Raw genomic sequence first — 25463 nt, 5'->3', positions numbered from 1 at the left:
GCTATCGGGTCACATGGATTTGTTGGATGTCAGTCCCTTACACTTTCCCAGTATTTTCCTCTGCTGATAATACTTCCCTCTGTCCGTTCCTGGTGTGAAACTTAGTATTCCAATGTGGAGATAGACACACAATATTTGTTCAGTCGTAGAATCATAGAATTTACAGTGCAGAAGGAGGTCATTCGGCCCATCAAGTCTACACTGATCCATGAATGACTGTTAAGTAATGGGTTAAGAGACATTGCAATTAGTTGTCTCATTTATGTTAAGTGTTCAATGACTGTCTCATTTATGTTAAGTGTTCAATGATTGACACTGATATGTAAAGGGACTTCAGGTGGACTCTGGAGCTTGTGATGATCTGTAGAGTTCTGTGCAGAGTGAGTTTGAACCATTAAAGGTGTGTTGGTGAAAAAGGAGCTGAACTCTTGCCTCTTCATACCACAGCATCTAGTACATGCTAACAATGACCACCTTTCCTAAGCCCACACCTCCACCCTAACCCGCAACCCCACCTAACTTTTGGACACTACGGGGCAATATTAGTATGACCAATCCACCTAACCTGCACATCTTTGGACTGTGATGGAAAACTGGAGCACCCGGAGGAAACCCACGCAGATACAGGGAGAACTTGCAGACTCCGCACAGACAATGATCCAAGCCGGGAATCGAACCTGGGTCCCTGGCGCTGTGAAGCAGCAGTGCTAACCACTGCTACCGTGCTGCCCACAGTTGCCCTTTCCTCGTTTACAATGATTTCTCCTGCCCCTGCTTTTAGGTGACCAACGTTTACTTTAGCTACTCGCTTCCTTTTTGTACGCTTATAAGTTCTTGTCTGTTTTTACATTCCTGGCTAGTTTATTCTCATTCAATTTTTCTTCCTTTTTATTAACTTTCTGGTGGCCCTTTCCTGGTTTCTAAAACACTCCCAATTCTCAGATTTGCAACATCTAATACTACCCTTAACTTCCTGAGTTAAGGGCAGCACGGTGGCACCGTGGTTAGCATTGCTTCCTATGGCGCTGAGGACCTGGGTTCGAATCCCGGCCCTGGGTCACTGTCTGTGAGGAGTTTGCACATTCTCCCCGTGTCTGCGTGGGTTTCGCCCCCACAACCCAAAGATGTGCAGGGTAAGTGGATTGGCCACGCTAAATTGCCCCCTTAATTGGAAAAAAATAATTGGGTACTCTAAATTTATTTTTTAAAAACTTCCCGAGTTAGCCGTGGATGGACCTTTCTTTTGAGTTTTTATATTGTTTTTATAAATTTCGAGTACCCAATTCATTTTTTCCAATTAAGGTGCAATTTCGCGTGACCAATCCACCTACCCTGCACATCTGTGGGTTGTGGGGGTAAAACCCACGCAGACACGGGGAAAATGTGCAAACTCCACACGGACAGTGACCCAGAGCTGGGATCGAACCTGGGACCTCAGCACCGTGAGGCAGCAATGCTAACCACTGTGCCACCATGCTGCCCGATGGAATGTATTTTTATTGAACATTTTGAATTGTTTCTTTTGAATGTTTCCTGTACGTATTAGTCTATTTACCCAACCAACCATGGCCAGTTCTCCCCTCATATCAGTGTAATTGGCTTTGTTTCAGTTTAAGACTCTTCGCTGCGATTAGAGTAGGTCACTTTCAAACCTAACGTGGTATTCAATGGTATTATGATCACTATTTCTCAGTGGGTCTTTTAGTACAACATTACTAATTAATCCTGCTTCATTACACAATACTATATCGAAGATAATTTTATCCCTGTTCAATTCTGCAACCGATTGCTCCAAAAAACAGTCCTGAAAGCATTCTGCATTCAAAAAGCATCTGAACAGATACCAAACGTACTAATCAGACCGGCTACATTTTCCTCCAAATCGTTCATGTACACCACAAACTACAGAGGCCCCAGCACCAATCCCTGTGGGACACCACTAGTCACAACCTTCCATTCAGAAAAACACCCTCTACTACTACCCTTTGCCTTTTGTGACCGAGCCAGATCTGTATCCCACTGCGGGCATCTCTTGCCTTTACAAGACCGCCACTTCCAACTTTAAATCATCAATTCATTCTAGGAACCACGGGCCTGCCACGTGGCACAGCAGAAATTGCAAATCAAAGACTGAATTCACTGTAAACTGTAAAGTGCATGATCTTTACCTGTGTCTTATCTTTGTGTGTGCATGCATGTATTTGAATCATAGTATGTGATGCATTAATTCATGGTAAGTGTGAGAGAATAAATAACTGATTTATTTTAAACACACAAAAGCTTGCTGCTGAATTATTTAATTGCCATACACACTCTAAAGGTAAGAAATGGCATTCTTCAAGTAAAACATACCGAATACAAAGATATGAAAGCAAATCCATTCTGCCTGTAACACTATACTAGATCTGGACCATCTCCATCTGATTTTACTTCTTAAACAAACACGATAGCTGACTCTAGTTGTTTTGCATCATAGAATCATAGGATTTACAGTGCAGAAGGAGGCCATTCGGTCCGTTGAGTCTGCACCAGCTCTTGGAATGAGCACCCTACTTAAGCCCACGCCTCCACCCTATCTCTGTAACCCAGTAACCCCACCTCACCTTTTATGGACACTACGGGGCACTTTTTCATGGCCAATCCACCTAACCTGCACATCTTTGGACTGCGGGAGGAAACCGGAGCACCCGGAGGATACACACGTAGACACGGGGAGAACGTGCAGACTCCGCACAGACAGTGACCCAAGCCGGGAATCGAACCTGGGACCCTGGAGCTCTGAAGCAACAGTGCTAACCATTGTGCTACCCTGATATAGAATAGCACAGCACAGGAGGCCATTTGGCCCATCGAGCCTGTGCTGCCATTCATGAAGATGGATTCAGTTAGCCACACTGATCCTTCACTTTCCCAGTACCACTGCAATGTTTTTGCTTCCAATATTTACCCAATTTCCTATCGACAGATACTGGGGAATCTGAATCCACTACACAATCTGGCAGTGCATTCCAAATGCTAAAAACTCACCCCTCAAAATAAAGGCTTTCCTCATGTTGCCTCTGGTTCTTTTGCCAATCACCTTACGTCTGTGCCCTTGGCTTACCAGCCCCTGAAAACAGAGTAAATAAAGAGAAAATCCATCATTGGTTCAAACACCTCAATCAAACGTTCTGCCTGTCTTCTCTGTTCTCAGGATAACAACTCTGGCTCGCCCAGTCTATCTCTGTAAGCAGGATGCAGGAGGAGGCCAATTGGTTCTCCAAATGTGCTCCACCAAGGGCATCATGGTGGCACAGTGGTTAGCACTGCTGCATCACGGCGCCCAGGACCCAGGTTCGATCCTGGCCCCGCGTCACTGTCCGTGTGGTCTTAACTGCATTTTTCTGTCTGCCCTCCTTAAACCTTGGGCGCGATTCTCCCGAGTTACGAAAAATCGGGAAGCTGGCGTCAAAAACGGGCGCGTTTGACGCCAGCCTCCGCCCCCCCCCCCCCCGACCGGGAACCGATTCTGCTCCCCGGTCGGGGCTAGCATCGCGCGGCCGTGAACTCCGGCATCGCGGGCTTAATGAACTTTGTTAAGCCCGTTAACCAAAGTTAGCAACGGCTGACGCGTCAGATGACGTCAGTCGCACATGCGCGGATTGGACGACTCCAACCCGCGTATGCGCGGATGACGTCATCACGCATATGCGTGAAACCCGCGCATGCGCGGGCCGGTATGCCCCTCAGCCGCCCCGCAAATGGATCCAGCGCGGCGGCGGAGGGAGAAAGAGTGCGCGGGTTAAGTACCCGCTGCCCGCGATCGGGGGCCCACCGATCGCGGGCCCATGGCACCCTTGGCACGGCCGTGGTACTGCCGTGCCAATCGGTGCCATGGTTCCCCAGATCGGGACTTTACGGCCGTTTTTACGAACGGTCAGTCCAGGCGTGTTTTACGTTCATAAAAACGGCCGTAAGGGCCTTGGAAATCGGCCCATCGGCCAGGGGAGAATCGCTGCTCGCCGTAATAAAACGGCGATCAGCGATTCGTGTCGGGGGGCGGGCGTGGGGGGGGGGGGGAGAATAGCGGGAGGGCGTCGGACCAGCGTGTCCGTAAAAATTTACGCCGCCCGCTATTCTCTGATTTTTCGTAAGTCCGGAGAATTGCGCCCCTTGATTGTAACTAGGTCGTGTGTTCTAGGGAGGAGATAATCGGGCTGATTTCGCAATCCAGCTCTCAGTCTGTAACATTGTAGGTAGCAGATGAGGAACTTATCAGCTATGATCGAATGGCGGAGCAGACTCGATGGCCTAATTCTGCTCCTATATCTTATGAACTTTGACTCTCCTGTCGACTGGAAAAATCTGTCAAAATCGGCCTTGAATACACTCAGTGGCCCTCCTCGGCTTCTGCTGCTCTCTGGTGTAGACAATTCTGCACACCAGCCAAGCTCGAGGGCAAATAAATTCTCCTCCGCTCCGACTTGTTCTTAATCCGTGTCCTCCGGTTCTGGTCTTTCCCACAAGAGGCAACGTCCTCACGGCATCCACCTTGTCAATTCCCCTCAGGATCCTGTATGTTGCCATAAAATTATTTCTCATTCTTTTAAACTCCATTGGGTTTGGTCCAACTTTTCCCCATAAGAAACGTTCTTCATGCCAGGAATGAGTTGAGTGGACCCTGCTTAGTCATAGAGACACACAGTGGAGAAAGAGGCCCTTTGGCCCAGCCTGTCTTCGCTGGCCATTAAGCACCGAACTATTCTAATCCCGTTTTCCAGCACTTGATCTGTATGTCGCCTTGTATGTTATGGCTGCGAACACAATTATATCATTTTGCGAATAAAGAGGCCAAAACTGTACACAGTATTCCCGGTGTGGTCTCACCAAGTTCCGGTTCAGCTAAATGGAAAATTCCCCTACTTTTATTGCAAGAGGGACGGAATATAAACACCAACATTCCATTTTTCTTCCTAACCACTTGCTGTAACTGCAAACTAACCTTTTGAGATCCGTGCACCAGCCAGATCCCTCTGTACCTGAGAGTTCTGCAATCTAGCTGTGAAGTGCGATGCTGTCTCTAGTCCCTGGTACCATTCTGGTATATCTCTTCCGCACCCCCTCCAAAGCCTTTGCATCCTTCCGAAAGTGTGTGGCGCTCGGTCCTGGACATAATACTCCAGCTGAGGTCCAACTAGGGTTTGAACTAAAAGATGGAGTTGTCCCCGACGAGCATCCTCCTGCCATGGAAGCCAACAGATTGCAGAGCAAGAAGATGGATTCTGGTTTAACAGCACAGTTTTAAAAAAATAAACATTTTATTGAGGTATTTTTTGGCACTGTAACAGCAGCAATATAAACAGAGTGCAAATACCACCTCCCTCCCTCCTAATCCCCCCTCCCCCCTGCTGACGATTAATTTTCCCGCGAAGAAGTCGATGAGCGGTTGCCACCTCCGGGTGATCCCTAACAGTGACCCTCTCAAGGCGAACTTGATTTTCTCCAAACAGAGAAAGGTAGCCATGTCCGATAGCCAGGTCTCCGACTTCAGGGGCTTTGAGTCCCTCCAAGCTAATAGTATCCGTCTCCGGGCTACCAGGGAAGCAAAGGCCAGAACGTCTGCCTCTTTCTCCTCCTGGATTCCCGGGTCTTCCGACACCCCGAAAATCGCCACCTCTGGACTCGATGCCACCCTTTTTTTAATACCTTGGACATGACGTCCACAAACCCCTGCCAAAATCCCCCAAGGATCGGACATGCCCAGAACATGTGGACATGGTTCCCTGGTCCTCCCGCACATTTTGCACACCTGTCCTCCACCCCAAAGAATCTGCTCATCCGGGCCACTGTCATGTGAGCCCGATGAACGACCTTAAATTGTATCAGGCTGAGCCTGGCACATGTTGCGGACGCATTGACTCTACTCAACGCGTCTGCCCATAGACCATCCTCTATCTCTCCTCCCAGCTCCTCCTCCCACTTGCGCTTCAGCTCCTCGGTCTGTGTCTCCTCCGACCCCATAAGTTCCTTATAAATGTCAGAAACGGTCCCCTCCCCTACCCACCCTCTGGAAACTACCCTGTCCTGAATCCCCCTTAGCGGTCGGAGCGGGAAGGTTTACGTATGAAGTCCCGCACCTGCAGATACCTGAATTTGTTTCCCCTCGCCCACCCAAACTTCTCCTCCAGCGCCCTCATACTCGGAAAGCTCCCCTCTGTGAACATATCCCCCATCCTCTCAATCCCCGCTCTCCGCCATATGCGGAATCCCCCATCCATACTTCCCGGGGCAAACCAGTGATTATTACAGATTGGGGACCAGACCGATGCTCCCTCTGCTCCCACATGTCTCCTCCATTGCCCCAGACTCTCAGGGTTGCCACCAGCACGGGGCTGGTGGAGTACTGTGCTGGCGGGAACGGCAGAGACGCAGTTACCAGCGCTCCCAAACTGGTGCCCTTGCATGAAGCTTCCTCCATACGCTCCCATGCCGACGCCCCCCCCCCCCCCCCCCCCCCCCCTCCCCCCCCCCCCCCAGCCACTTCCTGATCGTGGCTATATTAACTGCCCAGCTAAAGTTCGGCAGCGCCAGCCTGCCCTCTCCCTGACTCCACTTTAACAGCACAGTTGTGATTCATTGCAGATGAGTTGACCTATTAGATTGTGCGTGTGAGGTAAAGATTGCCTGCTGTTTGTATGCAACTAATTAACTGAGTCAAAGCACTTGGGGGGGGGGGGGGGGGGAATATTTTCGTGCGGAGAACAAATTCTGGACCAGGCCGTCTTGAAAGTTTGCAGGGAGCAGCTTCCAGAGGAACTTTCAAAAGCCAATTGGATGAGTACTGGAATAGGTCCCGAATGCAGGTTTATGGGGCATGGGGCTAAATTGGACAACTCTTTTTCAAAGAGCCAGTGTGATTTTGATTGTTATCTATGGGATCCTGCTGTGTATATGTTGACTGCCATCTTCACCATCGCAACAGTGTCAATGCTTCAAAAGCACATCATTGAATGTTGATGGCTTTGGGATATCCTGAAGTCATGTAAGTTGTAAATTGAGAGTAAATACTCCTTCATTTTGGTGATGGGTGTGGTACAGTTCAGACGGAATCTGAGTTGCTTGTGGCAACCGAAACTTTTACCTGCACGTTTTAGTCTGGAGCTCTGAATAGAGATGGTGGAGGCTCCCATTGTCTTTCCAAGTGGCTGACCAGGAATTTCTCCCACTCTTACCACCTGCCACTGGTGCGTTGGAAGGATTTTGCAGGTTGCATCTATCGAACCCCGATGGTGCAGAAGGAGGCCATTCAGCCCATCGAGTCACTACCGACCCTCTGAGAGAGAACTGTACCTAGGACCCCTGCCCTAGCCCCGAAACGTTGCCTGTGGCCAATCCACCTAACCTGCGCATCGTTGGACTGTAGGAGGAAACCGGAGCACCCGGAGGAAACCCAGGCAGACACGGGGAGAATGTGCAAACCCCACGAGGGCGGGAATTGAACCCTTGATCCTGGCGCTGTGAGGCAGCAGTGCTAACCGCTGTGCCGTCCATTGGCCATCAAACCCTCGAAACTGGGGCTTGTGGGCCAGAGGCAGCAGAGCTTCCGACTGCGCCACACATCCTCCCATTTCAGTCTGTCGATGGACCTTAAAATCGGGTGAATGATGCCCTGGTTGTGATGTTTTTGGTTTCTCCCCGTGTTCATTTGAAGGGTAGTCGAGGGGAAGTCACAGAACTAAAGCTAAAAAGACTTCTTTCTTTATTTAGATGGACTCTTTGGGCACTGCCAGGATGCCATGGTGCCAGCCAGGACCCAGTACGACATATCAGCTGCTGTCCTACAACGTCTACAGGAGACATTGAAGCAGCTGATGTTACAAGGTAGGGACCACAGAGGATAAGCTGCCCCATCCATTCAATTTTAAGGGGCACATACAGAGGATATGGTGGCCGAGTGAGAATGTCACTGGACCAGAGGCCCAGACTAATACTCACATCCCACCAGATCAACTGGTGGAATCTGAATTCAATTAATAAGATTTGGAATGTAAATCTAGTCATCTATTAGTTACTACTATCATCGGAAACCCCATCTGGTTCGCTAATGTCCTTTAGGGAAAGAAATCTGCTGTCCTTAACCGGTCTGGCCTACACGTGACTCCAGACCCACAGCAATGGCCGAGCGAGACACTCGGTTCAGGAGGGCTATCCCCTTCCCCTTTATACTGCCATTGTTCGCAATCCCAATGGATTCAATCACTTCCCATTCACTCCCATTGTACACAATCTCAATGGACCCAAACCCCTTCCCATTCACTCCCATTGTACAGAATCCCAATGGACCCAAACCCCTTCCCATTCACTCCCATTGTACGGAATTCTAATGGACCCAAACCCCTACACATTCACTCCCATTGTACGGAATCCCAATGCACCCAAACCCCTTCCCATTCACTCCCATTGTACACAATCTCAATGGACCCAAACCTCTTCCCATTCACTCCCATTGTACAGAATCCCAATGGACCCAAATTCCTTCCCATTCACTCCCATTGTACGGAATTCTAATGGACCCAAACCCCTACACATTCACTCCCATTGTACGGAATTCTAATGGACCCAAACCCCTTCCCATTCACTCCCATTGTACGGAATCCCAATGGACCCAAACCCCTTCCCGTTCACTCCCATTGTACGGAATTCCAATGGACCCAAACCCCTTCCCATTCACTCCCATTGTACGGAATTCTAATGGATCCAAACCCCTTCCCATTCACTCCCATTGTGCACAATCTCAATGGTCTCAAACCCCTTTCCATTCACTCCCATTGTACACAATCTCAATGGACCCAAACCCCTTCCCATTCACTCCCATTGTACACAATCTCAATGGATCCAAACCCCTTCCCATTCACTCCCATTGTACGGAATCCCAATGGACCCAAACCCCTTCCCATTCACTCCCGTTGTACACAATCTCAATGGACCCAAACCCCTTCCCATTCACTCCCATTGTACGGAATCCCAATGGACCCAAACCCCTTCCCATTCACTCGCATTGTACACAATCTCAATGGATCCAAACCCCTTCCTATTCACTCACATTGTACACAATCCCAAAGGACCTAAGCCCCTTCCCATTTATCCCTCGTGTTGATCCAGCTTGTATCTATACTTTTCACCTTGGCCATTGTGGTAGTGGGTTCCACTCTCTGAGTGAAGAGGATTCTCCCTAACTCCCTATTGGATTTATTAATGACTCTGATACTGATGATCATTAATTTATCTACACTGTTTATTTAAGTTTTTATACCTTTTTATCTCTCTCTCCCCCATCCTCCATGCCAAATGATTTAAACCTTCTTTATCAGAGGCTGTTTCTTTTGTTTAACTCGACCTCCAGTGTCTCTTGCATCTTTTTAGGGTTGTCATGGCAAGATGACGTCACCCAGTATGTGATCTCCATGGAGATGGAAAAGGTCCCCAAGCTCCGCCCTCAGCAGCGGCGATTGACCACCGTGCCATTGGCAGATGAGAGGTACAGTTCACTGAATAGCAAACACAGGAGGAGGGGTGCAAATCTGCTTCATAATGTAAACCGAATCTAATATAGGCAGTTAGCATTAGAAAGGCAGCAATACCTCGGAATATTCATGGTCTAAATCATTTCTGGTCCATTATTTGCTCACCAGCTCCTACTTCATAAAACTAACATCCTGCTCAATGGAGCTTTATTTACTTTTTGTTAGCCAAGACTTAATAGGATCCTTACTGTTGAGCTTTATTCTGTATCAAACTCCGTGCTGCACCTGTCCTGGGAGTGATTGATGGGGACAGTGTAGAGGAAGCTTTAATCTGTATCTAACCCCGTGCTGCACCTGTCCTGGGAGTGATTGATGGGGACAGTGTAGAGGGAGCTTTATTCTGTATCTAACCCCGTGCTGTACCTGTCCTGGGAGTGTTTGATGGGGACAGTGTAGAGGGAGCTTTACTCTGTATCTAACCCCGTGCTGTACCTGTCCTGGGAGTGTTTGATGGTGCCTGAAATACAATCCCATCGCAAAAGTGTTGTTTTGAAGAGCAAAAAATTAATATTTAGACGTTGACATAGAACATACAGTGCAGAAGGAGGCCATTTGGCCCATCGAGTCTGCACCGACCCACTTAAGACCTTACTTCCACCCCAGCCCCATAGCCCAATAACTCTTCCTAACCCTTTTTTGGACACGAAGGGCAATTTAGCATGGCCAATCCACCTAACCTGCACATCTTTGGACTGTGGGAGGAAACCGGAGCACCCGGAGGAAACCAACGCACACACGGGGAGAACGTGCAGACTCCGCACAGACAGTGACCCAAGCCGGGAATCGAACCTGGGACCCTTGCGCTGTGAAGCGACAGTGCTAACCACTGTGCTACTGTGCTATCCTCTGACATTATGACATTATTATTCAGAAATAGACTGAGAGGCTCCAGTTATGATACCCTGCTTAGCAATGAGATGTGCTCATCAGCCTGCAGTGCCACCTAGAGGGTGATTGCACATAGAGTCATAGATGTTTACAGCATGGAAACAGGCCCTTTGGCCCAGCTAGTCCATGCCGCCCAGCTTCTATCACTAAGCTAGTCCCACTTGCCTGCATTTGGCCCATATCCCTCTATACCCACCCTGCCCATGTATCTGTCTAACTGCTTTTTAAAGGAAACAAATGTACCCACCTCTACCACTGCCTCTGGCGCCCGTTCCAGATGCTCACCACCCTCTGTGTGAAGAACTTTCCCCTCTGGTCTCTTTTGTATCTCTCCCCTCTCACCTTGAGGGTTAGAAAGGGGGGAATGAGGGGGGGACCTTATGGAAACATTTAAAATTATGAAGGGAATAGATGCGGGCAGGTTGTTTCCACTGGCGGGTGAAAGCAGAACTAGGGGACATAGCCTCAAAATAAGGGGAAGTAGATTTAGGACTGAGCTTAGGAGGAACTTCTTCACCCAAAGGGTTGTGAATCTATGGAATTCCTTGCCCAGTGAAGCAGTTGAGGCTCCTTCATTACATGTTTTTAAGGTCAAGATAGATAGTTTTTTGAAGAATAAAGGGATTAAGGGTTATGGTGTTCGGGCCGGAAAGTGGAGCCGAGTCCACAAAAGATCAGCCATGATCTCATTGAATGGCGGTGCAGGCTCGAGGGGCCAGATGGCCTACTCCTGCTCCTAGTTCTTCTGTTCTTATTAAACCTATGCCCCCTGGTTCTCGACTTCTCAACCTTTGGGAAAAGATGTCACTTATCTACCTTATCGCTGCCCCTCATTATTTTATTGAGCTCTATAAGATCACCCCTAAGCCTCCGACGCTCCAAGGAAAAAAGCCCCAGCCTATCCAGCCCCTCCTTATAACTCAGACCATCAAGTCCTGGTAGCATCCTCGTAAATCTCTTCTGATCTCTTTCTAGTTTAACAATATCCTTCCTATAATAGGGTGACCAGAACTGAACACAGTATTCCATGCGTGGTCTTACCAATGTCCTGTGCAACTTCAACAAGGTGGCCCAACTCCTGTATTCAATATTCTGACCAATAAAACCCAGCCTGCTGAATGCCTTCTTCACCACCCTGTCCACCTGCGACTCCGCCTACAAGGAGATATGAACCTGTGTTCCGAGATCTCTTTGTTGGCACCTGATTTTAGTTTAAGGTTAAGATGCTGTTGATTTTTCTTTTCAGGTTCCAGTGGCCTGCGGGCAGAGGTGTTTACCCAGTGGGAACTTCCATGTTGACAATGGAGCAATGGCCGCCCTCCCTGATCCATCGCTACCTGCAGCTCATTCTCTACGGTAACCAACACCAGCTCCATCCTGAGTCCCGTTTTGAAGGGGGAATATTGGAACCCTATCTCTTTCCCAAGGTGGGGCATCTTGTGTCTTTGTTTTCTACCTGTTTTCTCTCTCTCTCTCTCTCTCTCTCTCCCTCTCCCTCTCCCCCCCCCTCTCCCATTGCTGTGGTCAAAGTTGTCTTTGATGTTCTAGTGAATGGAGAATGGAATAGGGGTACGATATTCCTTTTTGTTTTTAAATTTAGAGTACCCAATTATTTTTTCCAATTAAGGGGCAATTAAGCGCGGCCAATCCACCTACACTGCACATCTTTTGGGTTGTGGGGGCGAAACCCACGCAGACACGGGGAGAATGTGCAAAGTCCTCACAGACAGTGACCCAGGGCCGGGATTCGAACCCGGGTCCTCAGCGCCGTAGGCAGCAATGCTAACCACTGTGCCATCGTGCTGCCCTGGGGTACGATATTCCTAAACCAGTCGGTTACATTCCATTAGAATCATGGCTCGCAAGGTATTTCCTGGTTCTTATGAATCATAGAACAGTTACAGCGCAGAGGAGGCCACTCGGCCAGTCATGGCCATGCTAGCTCTCTGCAGGGGATGCTCCTATCGTCCCGCCAGCTGTGCCAATTCTTTTCTCTTCAGACAATTATCCAATTTCCTTTTGAATGCCTCAGTTGCACCTGCCCCGTTACCCACTCAGGCAGGCAGTGCATTCCTGATCCTAACCACTCCGGACAGGAAAGAAAATGGTGCCTCCGGCTCTCAAATTGGTGTCCTCTGGTTTTGGATGCATCCTACAGTAGAGAACATCTTCCCCCTACTCTGTAGGCCTCTCTGTGTTTTTGAACACCTCTAAAGGAATAGAGTATTTTTTGTCACAAGTAGGCTTCAATGAAGTTACTGTGAAAAGCCTCTCGTCGCCATGTTCGTGGAGGCTGGTATGGGAATTGAACCCGCGCTCCAGGCCTTGTTCTGCATTGCAAGCCAGCTATTTAGCCCACTGTGCTAAACCAGCCCCTAAACCAACACTAAGGAAGTGTTGTTGCAACTGTACAGAGCCTTGGAAGACCACCCCTGGGGTCTTGAGCAGAATTTTGGTGCATTATTTGAGGAAAGGTGTAGTGGCTTTGGAGGCAGTTCAGAGGAGGTTCACTAGGTTGATTCCAGAGATGAGGGGTTTGTCGTAGCAAGAGATCGATGTAGAGATGCCGGCGGTGGACTGGGGTGAGCACGGTAAGAAGTCTCACAACACCAGGTTAAAGTCCAACAGGTTTGTTTGTACTCACGATCTTTCGGAGCATTGCACCTTCATCAGGTGAGTGAAGAGGGACAATAAGCAGTTTAGGCCTATACTCTCGAGTTTAGAAGAATGAGGGGAGATCTAATTGAGGTATACAAGATGATAAAAGGTATTGACAAAGTAGACATAGATATAGGGCGCGATTCTCCCAAAGGGAGATAAAGTGCCGACGCCGGAGTGAAAACCGGAGTGTTTCACTCCGGCGTTGGAGGCCGCTCCTCGCCCCCTATGAGCGGCGGTGTGCCAATTTCGGGCGTCGGGCCTTGACGCTTGCGTCAAAGCGGCGCCGCCTGAATGACGCGGCCGGCGGCACCTAAATGACTTCACCCACGCATGCGCAGGTTGGCCAGCGCCAACTCGGCATTGCGCGGTTGCAGTCTTCCACTCCGCAAGACATGGAAGATTGATCTTGCGGGGCGGCGGAGGGAAAAGAGTGCGTCTTTCAGACCCCTCCTGAGCACCCCCCTGGTGTTCGATTCTCCCTCCGCCCCCCCACAGGACCCACACGCAGCGTTCGCGCGCTGTTCACGCCGGCATCGACCAGGTGTGGTTGGCGCCGGCGTGAACCGGTCGGATTCGGCAGGCCGTTCGGCCCATCCGGGCCAGAGAATCGCCGCTCGACCGGATCGGCGATTCTCCGAGCGGCCTGTCGCAAAACGCGACACGCCGTTTTGGGGGGGATGGGAGAATCGCGTGCGGATGCCAGGGCGGCGTGGCGTGAATCTCCCGGCACACACGCGATTCTCCCACCCGGCGTGGGGGTCGGAGAATCGCGCCCACAGTATTCCTCTCATGGGGCAATCTAGAACGAGAGGTCATTTAAGGAGGAGATAGACAGATTTTTAATTAGTAATTGGAAGGTTATGGAGATGGGGCAAGGGTGTGGAGTTGAGGTTGAGAGGCGATCAGCCAGATTGTATTGAATGGTGGAGCGGGTTCGAGGGGCTGAATTGCAGACTCCTGCTCCTAGTTCTTACGTTCTTATGTCATATCAAATCTCCTTACAGCCTTCCCTTCTCCAAAGAGAATAGACCCATAAAATATACTCAGAACCGGGCTGTGCAGCACTCCTGATTCACTGCCGTGTTCATGCTTCACATGAACCTCTTCCCACCTCATTTCCCTTCGCCCCGTCGGCCCACCCTTCTGTTTGTTTCTCCCTCATGTGTTTATCGAACTTCTCCTTCAAATACATCAATACCCTTGACCTCAACCACTCCGCCGTGGTAGCGAGTTCCACATTGTGACCGAAGCGTCTCCTGAATTCCCTGTTGGGTTTCTTAATGACTGTCTGTCTGTCTTTTGTTCAAGGTCCCTAGCTCCGGTCTCGCCCGGCACGGGGAGAGCCATCACTCCTGGCAGCATCTGTGGGGATAGCCCGTTAACCTATCGTCAAAGACCTGGATCGTTAACTGTGTCCCTCTCCACAGATGCTGCAAGACCTGCTGGGTATTGTGATAATTTTCAGGTTCCCAGGTCGTCATGCACTTTGCATTAGTAGTTGTACTGGTTCCACCTCACTTTGGCATCTTGGTCTTTATTACTCCAATTCTTCATGGGGCTGGTTTAGCACAGTGGGCTAAACAGCTGGCTTGTAATGCAGAACAAAGCCAGCAGCGCGGGTTCAATTCCCGTACCGGCCTCCCCGAACAGGCGCCGGAATGTGGCGACTAGGGGCTTTTCACCGTAACTTCATTGAAGCCTACTCGTGACAATATTTTGGGCAGCACGGTAGCGCAAGTGGCTACCACTATGGCTTCACAGTGCCAGGGTCCCAGGTTCGATTCCCCGCTGGGCCGCTGTCTGTGCGGAGTCTGCATGTTCTCCCCGTGTCTGCGTGGGTTTCCTCCGGGTGCTCCGGTTTCCTCCCACATTCCAAAGACGTGCAGGTTAGGTGGATTGGCCATGCTAAATTGCCCTTAGTGACCAAAAAGGTGAGGAGGGGTTATTGGGTTACGGGGATAGGGTGGAAGTGAGGGCTTAAGTGGGTCAGTGCAGACTCGATGGGCCGAATGGCCTCCTTCTGCACTGTATGTTCTAATAAGCGATTATTATTATTATTAAAAATAAAAGATAGACATGTGTTTATCTAACTTCCCGTTTAAGTACATCAGCACTATCAACCTCAACCACTCCCGGTGGTAGCAAGTTCCATAACGTAATGGAGGCGATACAGCCAAGGTTCAGTAGGTTGGTCCCTGGGATGAGAGGGTGAGTAAATTGGGTTCATATCCTCTGGAGTTCAGAAGAATGCGAGGTGGCCTCATTGAAACCTACAAAATTCTGAAGGGGTTTGATTGAGTGGACGCTGAGAGATCTCTCTTCCGCTGGTCGGAGAATATAAAACACGAGGTCACAGTATCAGGATGACGGCCGATCATTTAGGACTGGGCGAGGAGAGCTTTCATCACTGTAAGGGTTGCGCATCTTTGTAATTCGCTGCCACAGAATGGTGTGGATGTTCCACCATCGAATATATTCCAGGCTGGGGTTGATAGATTTGGGGAATTAAGGGGTGTGGGGAAGGAGGGAAAGTGGACTTGAAGCCCGAGATCAATCAGCATCCTATTGAACGGTGGATCCGGATCAAGGGGTTGTGTGTGTTATATTTCTCTTTGGTAATATATCGTTGCTCTTTGCTTCGTAATTCAGAACGGCCTGATGATGTGATTCTGAAGAAACCGCCAATCTTTAACTTAAAGCAAAACTGATTTATTGAGTTAACGATTGATTAATATTGAGTTTGAACACTCCTCTGAACTATAACTAGTGATCAAGTAATCTATATTAAACTATTAACTAATTTAAACCACACGTGCTAAACTATGCTGTGGTCTCTTATTCGCTACTGTCTAATCACTCCTGGTTGGAAGAGACCAAGATCCTCTGAGTTCTCATACTTATAGTGGGACACCGTGGTGCCCTCTAGTGGTTGTGTTACACTGAGAAGTGATATTTAACCCTTTACTTGTCTACATATATTCATATCATTACAGTGTGGTCTCTGATTGTTTTTCTGTGCACCTGGACTCCTTGCTGTTGAGGAGACTGGGTAAGTTCTATCAGCTTTTGCGTATGAAGGGGAACTTCAGTCTCTCTTCTTCTTCTTCCCCATATTGTAGTTTGGTTATCGAGACAGCCCAATGGAAGCGAGCGCCAGAAAAACCCCCCCTCTCCCAGCCGACACACCTCCTTCCCGCCGACACAGCGAGCCGCCGCGGTTACGGAGGCAGGTGCCCGAGATGCCCGACCCTAGTCGGAGTGGCCCCGGAGCACCGAGCCAGCAGCAGTGGGGCTGGAAGCAGCTGCGCGATTTAATGGGGTCCTATTTGTTTGAACAGAACGGGAACGTGTTCCAGCCCAGCGTGGAGCAGGAGAGGAACCATCACTGGAGGGCTGACCACCTCAACTCCAAGGATCGAGAACGTCCTGCTGACTACGTCAACAGCTACGACCTGAGCTACGGTGAGATACAAGATACCAATCAAAAGCAGCCGAACAGGGTGAAGGGTCAGAGCACGGGTTCACGACCTCAGGAAGGTAAGGTCAAAGTAGATGTTACAAAACCTAAAATAACTCTTGGGTTGTGATTATTCCTCCTGCGAGTAGAGTGCACCTGGAAAGTTTTGGAACAGTCAACACTAGAGCTGGTATACAAGATGTGGCGATGCCGGCGTTGGACTGGGGTGGGCACAGTCTGACAACACCAGGTTAAAGTCCAACAGGTATATTTGGAATCACAAGCTTTCGGAGCACTGCTCCTTCCTCAGGTTAGTCATCACTCACCCGATGAAGGAGCTACGCTCTGAAAGCTAGTGATTCCAAATAAACCTGTTGGACTTTAACCCTGGTGTTGTACAGAGCTGCTATAGGCACAGTATGTGGGTGTTTGCTGGCGAACACCCAGACAGGGCGGAGGCTGGCGCAGGAGATGCAGGCACTCTCTTAGTGATAGGTGTGATGTGATTGGCAGTTAATCTTGTAGCACAAAGTTGGCGCTCCTCACACTTTTCAAGGCGCTTTCCCACCTACGTTACAAGTTACTGCCGAGACATTTCCGAATCTGTGTGCAGTGGCATGCTCTGGCCACTCAGTGGCAGTGCTGAGTGGGTTTTCATTGGCCACTGCTGGGCACTGACTCTCGGTCACGTTGCGTTCCCACCTCCCAAGCCCTGCCTTTCCCAACCAAGGCTGCCAGTGCCGCGGAGGTACAGGTGTACTGTTCTACTCTGCTCCGGTACTGCCGGAGTAGACCGCAACCAGGAGCAGAGATGTTTGTCAAACATCTCGACTGTGATGAACAAAGCTTCACCTTGTCCAAGTTAACAGGGCTTCCCCGAATCAGCAAATCTCAAACGACTTCAATATCCAGACCTATCTGGAGCTTATTTCTGGGTATCCGTTTATATTTTCTGCCTTAATTCCGCCGCCCTGTGTATTGTTTTCTCCCAGCAGGGCTGTGAACCTGGGCCACACTATTGATCCAATTCCAGTTTTGTATGTTTAATAATCTTTTATTGTCACAAGTAGGCTTACATTAACACTGCAATGATGTCACTGTGAAAAGCCCCTAGTCGCCACATTCCGGCGCCTGTTCGGGTACAATGAGGGGGAATTCAGAATGTCCAATTCACCTAACAGCACGTCTTTCGGGACTTGTGGGAGGAAACCGGAGCACCTGGAGGAAACCCACGCAGACACGGGGAGAACGTGCAGACTCCGCACAGACAGCGACCCAAGCCGGGAATCGAACCTGGGACTCTGGAGCTGTGAAGCCACAGTGTGCTACCGTGCGGCCTTTGCACAGGCTCTGAAAATTGAGGATGCCTTTTTTTTTTTAAAGAGGACATTTCAAATAGTTTCTTAGTGTTTTTTAAAAATTTGTATGAAATGGCAAGAGTATTTTGTTTCAACGTGCATATTGTGTGTAGACGCTGGGAGGTGAGAGGGTTGTTTTATTGGGCTGTCAGTGGTCTGTGGGGAGAATGAGTCACCAGGAAGAATTGTTGGTGACTAACGTTCTAATTTGCGAGGATATTTATTTCTTACGTCCCATGTTCGCAGCTCTGGGGCTGCTTCCGGTTGAATCTTATTTGGGCGCTGAAGCCACTCGCCCAGTTTCCGAAACCGCTCAGAAACTGAGGGAGGCCATGCCCTGACGGACCGCCCACCCGCGGCTCAGAATCCTGGGGGAGACCATCCCCCGACAGTCCAGCAGCTGCGTCCTCCTCCGAGCCAATATGCCAACTGTAAGGGCCCTTCCTGTCGATTCTCTTGGCTCCTATTTATTTTATTTTGTCTTTCGTCCAAGGATTGTTAATGGAGACAATAGAATAAAGACAATAGAACATTACAGTGCAGTACAGGCCCTTCGGCCCTCAATGTTGCGCCGACCTGTCAAACCAATCTAAAGCCTATCTACACTATTCCATTACCATCCATATGTTTATCCAATGACCATTTAAATGCCCTTAATGTTGACGAGTCCACCACTGTTGCAGGCAGGGCATTCCACGCCCCTACTACTCTCTGAGTAAAGAACCTACCTCTGACATCTGTCCTATATCTATCTCCACTCAATTTAAAGCTCTGTCCCCTCGTGCTAGACATCACCATCTGAGGAAAAAGGCTCTCAGTGTCCACCCTATCTAATCCTCTGATCATCTCGTATGCCTCAATTAAGTCACCTCTTAACCTTCTTCTCTCTAATGAAAAAAGCCTCCAGTCCCTCAGCCTTTCCTCATAAGATCTTCCCTCCATACCAGGCAGCATCCTGGTAAATCTCCTCTGTACCCTTTCCAATGCTTCCTATAATGCGGCGACCAGAACTGCACGCAATACTCCAAATGCGGCCGCACCAGAGTTTTGTACAGCTGCAACATGACCTCATGGCTCCGAAACTCAATCCCTCTACCAATAAAAGCTAACACACCGTACGCCTACTTAACAGCCCTATCAACCTGGGACGTATCTTGAAGTCGAGCAGAGGAAGTAAGGGACACAAAAGTGGAAGTTGAACCCACTGTGTTAGAAAGTTTTATATTTTGGACAGAAGAACCCAGACTTTGTGGCACCCAAGAGATTGATGGGGTTTGTTTTGATTGGTTGGCTGGTGGGCAGTGGATTGGGTGGGGACAGTATTGCTCGTAACGCAACATCAAGGCGTGGATAACCTTTCAGTGCGGTACTGACAGAGCCAGAAATTCCATCTTTCCGGAGTCTATTATTAAGGAGGTTATGGTGGGGCACTTTAAAAAGTGCAATGCATTTGCATTGGACTGGGATGAGCACAGTAAGAAGTCTGACAACACCAGGTTAAAGTCCAACAGGTTTGTTTCGAATCACTAGCTTTCGGAGCACTGCTCCTCCCTCAGGTGAATGAAGAGGTTCTTCATCCTGAGCTCCTTCCTCAGGTGAGTGAATGTTTCTGGAACCTACCTCTTCATTCGCCTAAGGGTGGTTTTGTAAAAGGCAAATCGTGTTTGACCAATTTATTAGAGCTTTTTGAAGAACTATTGAACAGAGTGGATACAGGGGAACGTGTGGATGTGGTGTATGTAGGAGCGGTTTCAAGACCTGTGTATTGAGTCAGCTTTCACGTGGGGCTCATCCCTGTGGCTCAACTCAGTACAGGGAGTAACAGGCACATCAACAACCTGGATAAGACGGTTTTATTTTCCCAAGCTCGAGTTCGTGTACACGAGAGATGAGATCTGGATGCTTGCCAAGATCTATCCACTACCATAGGTTCGTCCCGGGGAACATGGATGGGGGATTTCGGGGATGGTATAGAGCGGGCATTAGACAGCTGAAGGACCTGTTTATCGACGGAAGGTTTGCGAGCCTGGGGGAGTTGGAAGAGAAATTTGGGCTCCCGCCGGGAAACATGTTTAGATATCTGCAGGTAAAGGCATTTGCTAGACGGCAGGTGGAGGGATTCCCTGCGCTCCCCGCGAAGGGGGTGAGTGACAGGGTGCTCTCGGGGGTCTGGGTCGGGGAGGGGAAGATATCCGATATCTACAAGCTTATGCAGGAGAAGGAAGAGGCGTCAGTAGAGGAGCTGAAAACGAAGTGGGAGGGGGAACTGGGGGAACAGATCGAAGACGGGACATGGGCTGATGCCCTGGAGAGGGTAAATTCTTCCTCCTCGTGTGCGCGGCTTAGCCTCATCCAATTCAAGGTGCTGCATAGGGCCCACATGACTGGGACGAGGATGAATAGGTTCTTTGGGGGTGAAGATAGGTGTACCAGGTGCTCGGGGAGTCCAGCGAACCATGCCCATATGTTCTGGGCATGCCCGGCATTGGAGGAGTTCTGGAAGGGGGTGGCGAGGACGGTGTCAAGGGTGGTGGGATCCAGGGTCAAGCCAGGATGGGGACTCGCGATCTTTGGGGTTGGGGTAGAGCCGGGAGTGCAGGAGGCGAAAGAGGCCGGTGTGCTGGCCTTTGCGTCCCTAGTAGCCCGGCGAAGGATTTTGCTACAGTGGAAGGACGCGAGGCCCCCAAGCGTGGAGACCTGGATCAATGACATGGCGGGCTTTATTAAGCTTGAGAAGGTTAAATTCGCCCTGAGAGGATCGGTGCAAGGGTTCTTTAAACGGTGGCAACCTTTCCTCGACTTTCTGGCTCAACGATAGGGTACTGGGACAGTAGCAGCAGCAACCCGGGGGGGGGGGGGGGGGGGGGGGGGGGTGGGTGGGTGGGTGGGTGGGGGGTGGGGGGGGGGGGGGGGGCGTTGATTATGTTAGCTTATTTTATTTAAATTTGATTTATCTAATTTTAATTTATGGTTAAGTTCTCTTGTTTGGGGGGGGGGGTGGGGGAATGTGATACATGTGATGTTACGGTATGGGGGGAATTGTGGGTGTTATGGGGCTGTTAGTTGCATATTACTGCTTTTGCTATACTTTTTGTTATATTTTCTGCAAAAAATTCCAATAAAAAAATTTAAAAAAAAAAAAAAAAAAAAAAAGATCTATCCACTAAACTCTGATAAAAACACATCAGTTATACAATTTCCAAAAATCAATAGCCCACCCCAATTGGACTCGATCCAATCCCACAAGCTGTCGCATTCAAACTTTATCCACTAAAATTGCGATGGACCGATGATTGAGCCTCATCCTGTTGTTTACCAAAGGTTTCATGTCAAGTTTGAAGTTGTTTTCCCCATCCTGACATCCTGCTCACCCATTGTTCTTGAGGGAGAGGATGGCAGAACTGGCATCCTCTTTACTCCATGGATTGTTTCGGAGGGACAGGATATCAGAAGCGGCTTCCCTTTCACTTCATGGATTGTTCCAGAAGATATTGGAGCCCACTGATAAAAATGTGTTTACACGAGTAATCTGCTGACCACGCATCTCCTGTGTCTCAAAAACATGGGCAAGTTAGCTAGCCGAAATCCCATCATGCATTGTGGCCACTACTTGCAGCCAGAGTTTACATAATTATCCCGGCTATGTCCTAAAATACAGATTTAATGGTTAATAATAACCTTTTATTGTCCCAAGTGGGCTTACATTAACACTGCAATGAAGGTACTCCGAAAAGCCCCTAGTCGCCACATTCCGGCGCCTGTTCGGGTACACAGAGGGAGAATTCAGAATTCTCAGCTGGTACGGGAATTGAACCCGCCCTGCTGGCCTTGTTCGGCATCACAAACCAGCTGTCTAGCCCACTGAGCTAAACCAGCCCCTGGGTAATGATTACCCAGTACACTTTCTATAATTAATCTCAGAGGCATTTGGCAAGGTGCCACATCAAAGGTTACTGCACGCAAAGAGTTCATGGTGGAAGGGATCGCATATTAGCATGGATGGAGGATTGGTTAACTAACAGAAAACCGAGAGTAGGCACCGGCAACTCGCTTGGAGGTTAACGTGACACAATGAGTGGAGTGTCGCAGGGATCAGTGCTGAAGCCTCAACTGTTTTAAATTTATATCAGTGACTTGGATGATGGGACCGGATGCATGGTTTCTACATTTACTGATTAAACCAAGAACGAAAGGAAAGTAAATTGTGAAGAGGGCATCAGGGATGGAGTAGTCCCAAAGTTTGTCCGTGTCCGTCGGCGTGTGTCTCCCCAGATGCACAGCCGAGTACCACAAGGATCGGAGTTTAGAAGAATGAGAGGCGATCCTACTGAAACCTGTAAGATGCTGAGGGGACTTGACAGTGTGGACACCGAGAGGCTGTTTCCTCGCGTGGGAGAGACTGGAGCCAGGGGCCATGGTTTAAAAATAAGGGCTGTCCCATTTAAGAGAGCGATGAGGAGAAATCTTTTTTTCTGAGGCTCGAAGGTCAGTGGAATACCCGACCCCAGAGAGCGTGGTGACGTTGGCTCATTGGGATATCTGTAAGGTGGAGGTAGGTAGACTGTTCGTTGACAAGGGAGTCAAAGGGGAGTGTAGGGGATTGGCGGGGGGGGGGGGGGGGGCGGCGGGGGGGGGGGGGGGGGGGGGGGAATGGTCAGAAGTAAAATAGAGTTGAGGCCACAGTCAGATCGTCCAAGATCTTATTGAACGGGGAATCAGACTCGAAGGGCTGAATGGCCTCCTATCTCTTATATTTGTGCGCTTCGGGCGAAATGCTGAAAGAAGACCCCATTTTCCCCTCCCTGGTGGACCTAAGGCAAACGGCATGCTTGCCTTCATTGGCCGGGGCATTGAGTATAAGAATTGGCAAGTCATGTTGCAGCTGTATAGAACCTTAGTTAGGCCACACTTGGAGTATAGTGTTCAATTCTGGTCGCCTCACTACCAGAAGGATGTGGAGGCTTTAGAGAGGGTGCAGAAGAGATTTACCAGGATGTTGCCTGGTATGGAGGGCATTAGCTATGAGGAGCGGTTGAATAAACTCGGTTTGTTCTCACTGGAACGACGGAGGTTGAGGGGCGACCTGATAGATGTCTACAAAATTATGAGGGGCATAGACAGAGTGGATAGTCAGAGGCTTTTCCCCAGGGTAGAGGGGTCAATTACTAGGGGGCATAGGTTAAAGGTGCGAGGGGCAAGGTTTAGACGAGATGTACGAGGCAAGTTTTTTTACACAGTGGGTAGTGGGTGCCTGGAACTCGCTGCCGAAGGAGGTGGTGGAAGCAGGGACGATAGTGACGTTTAAGGGGCATCTTGACAAAAACATGAATCGGATGGGAATAGAGGGATATGGACCCCGGAAGTGTAGAAGATTTTAGTTTAGACGGGCAGCATGGTTGGCGTAGGCTTGGAGGGCCGAAGGGCCTGTTCCTGTGCTGTACCTTGCTTTGTTCACTTTGATTGTCTGTGGGAGTTGGCTGCGTACTGATTGGTTGGCGCACCTTTCCTGCATTACAGTGGTGACCACACTTTAGAGGTTGGCTGCAGAGTGCTTTGGGACATCCTGAGCTCATGAAAGGTGCTATAGAAATGCAAATGTGTTCTTTTAACTTGCTCTGGGTGAATCTGTCACTGATTGTATGAAGGTATACGTATTCTACAAATACTCCCCCGCACCCTCACAGCTAAAATTAATCTTGCGTGGGTTCATTGCTTTTTCCATACCGCATTAGTAATACTTTCTCTGAAATACGTATGCAGCTCGCTCTTGTCAGTGAAAGACTAATTAAAATCTGCCGGGTTTGAGTCAGTCACCTAGTGGTATTTATGAAAAGATTTCTACATAGTTTATTTGTGAAGAGAGAGAGAATCCTTTTGAATAGATTTCATTAATAAAAGTTGGAAACCAGTTGCACCAAACGTAGGCATTCCAGAACCTTCCTTTGCACCAGAATACCAGACGTTGTGTCACAAGTCGACTGCTTCTTTAATGTTAGATTGCATGTGTCACTGCGATAAAGTTCAACCCCTTTTCACTTTCATCCCTACCCCCTTCTGTTTCTCGCTCTCTCTCTCTCACTCTCTCGCTCAATTTCATCCTCCCCAAGGCCCTCGCAATGATGTCGTCACTCACCACGATATGGTTCCCGGCACCTCGCTCAAATGCTCATTTCCCCCACCCACATCAGCTAGTGCCAAGCAGCTGTTTGACTGTGAGGGCATCATAGAATCAGAGAATTTACAGTGCAGAAGGAGGCCATTTGGCCCATTGAGTCTGCGCTGGCCCTTGGAAAGAGCACCCTACCCAAGCCCACACCTCCACCCTATCCCCGCACCTCCACCCTATCCCCGTAACCCCAACGAATATATTTTGGATACTAAGGGGCAATTTATCATGTCCAATCCACATTACCTGCCCATCTTTGGACTGTGGGAGGAAACCGGAGCACCCGGAGGAAACCCACGCAGACACGGGGAGAACGTACAGACTCCGCACAGACAGTGACCCAGCGGGGAATCGAACCTGGGACCCTGGAGCTGTGAAGCAACTGTGCTAACCACTGTGCTACCATGCTACCTATTTTTGCATGATGTGTGCACTTCTGTACTTCCCCACTGAACTCTGGTTGGTATTGTGGCTGATTCTTATCCCTCCACTCCACCCCCCGCCCCCCCATGGGCTAGGTTTCTTCATACCATGAGTGGCACGTGCATTTGTATAACACCTTCTGTCTAGAAAAATATTTCCAGACGCTTTTCATTTGGCATGGTCGCCAATGTTGGAGCGTTTGAAATGGGGGATACGCGAGAGGACAGAGGTGCCCAATGGTCGTGAGATTGGGAGAGGTTCTAGAGATGGGAAGGGAAGAGGTCGTAACGTGATTTGAACATGTGGATTTAAAAAAAATATATTTAGATTACCCAATTATTTTTTCCAATTAAGGGGCAATTTAGCATAGCCAATCCATCTGCCCTGCACATCTTTGGGTTGTGGGGGCGAAACCCACGCAGACACGGGGAGAATGTGCAAACTCCACACGGACAGTGACCCAGAGCCGGGATCGAACCTGGGACCTCGGCGCCGTGAGGCAGCAGTGTTAACCACTGAGTCACTGTGTTGCCCCTTTTTTTAATAATATTTATTATTGCCACAAGCAGGCTTACATTAACACTGCAATGAAGTTACTGTGAAAATCCCCTCGTCGCCACATTCCGGCGCCTGTTCGGGTACACAGAGGGAGAATTCAGAATGTCCGATTCACAAGTCTTTCGGGACTTGTGGGAGGAAACCGGAGCACCCGGAGGAAACCCACGCAGACACGGGGAGAACGTGCAGATTTGAACATGTGGATGAAAATTAAAATTATATGGTCGGAGAGAACTTGAATATTACTGAACAGAAAGATATGGGCTGGTTCAGCACACTGGGCTAAATCACTGGCTTTGAAAGCAGACCAAGGCAGGCCAGCAGCACGGTTCAATTCCCGCACCAGCCTCCTCCGAACAGGCGCCGGAATGTGGCGAATAGGGGCTTTT

General features: G+C 49.3%; 1 protein-coding gene across 1 annotated transcript in view; it reads left to right on the top strand.

Annotated features, from left to right (window-relative positions):
* The window catches only part of LOC119962331 (receptor-type tyrosine-protein phosphatase-like N), a 296288-nt gene that overhangs the window by 25734 nt on the left and 245091 nt on the right, over positions 1 to 25463 (top strand). Inside the window, exons 3-6 of the mRNA XM_038790310.1 lie at positions 7747 to 7860; positions 9403 to 9517; positions 11698 to 11878; positions 16232 to 16649. Coding sequence (XP_038646238.1) covers positions 7747 to 7860; positions 9403 to 9517; positions 11698 to 11878; positions 16232 to 16649 — 828 coding nt within the window. The remainder of the gene's footprint in view (positions 1 to 7746; positions 7861 to 9402; positions 9518 to 11697; positions 11879 to 16231; positions 16650 to 25463) is intronic.

This window comes from Scyliorhinus canicula, chromosome 2, assembly GCF_902713615.1.
Source record: "Scyliorhinus canicula chromosome 2, sScyCan1.1, whole genome shotgun sequence".
Classification (NCBI taxonomy): domain Eukaryota; kingdom Metazoa; phylum Chordata; class Chondrichthyes; order Carcharhiniformes; family Scyliorhinidae; genus Scyliorhinus; species Scyliorhinus canicula.
Note: the sequence above shows the minus strand (reverse complement) of the source record. Positions and strands in the feature narration are given on the sequence as shown.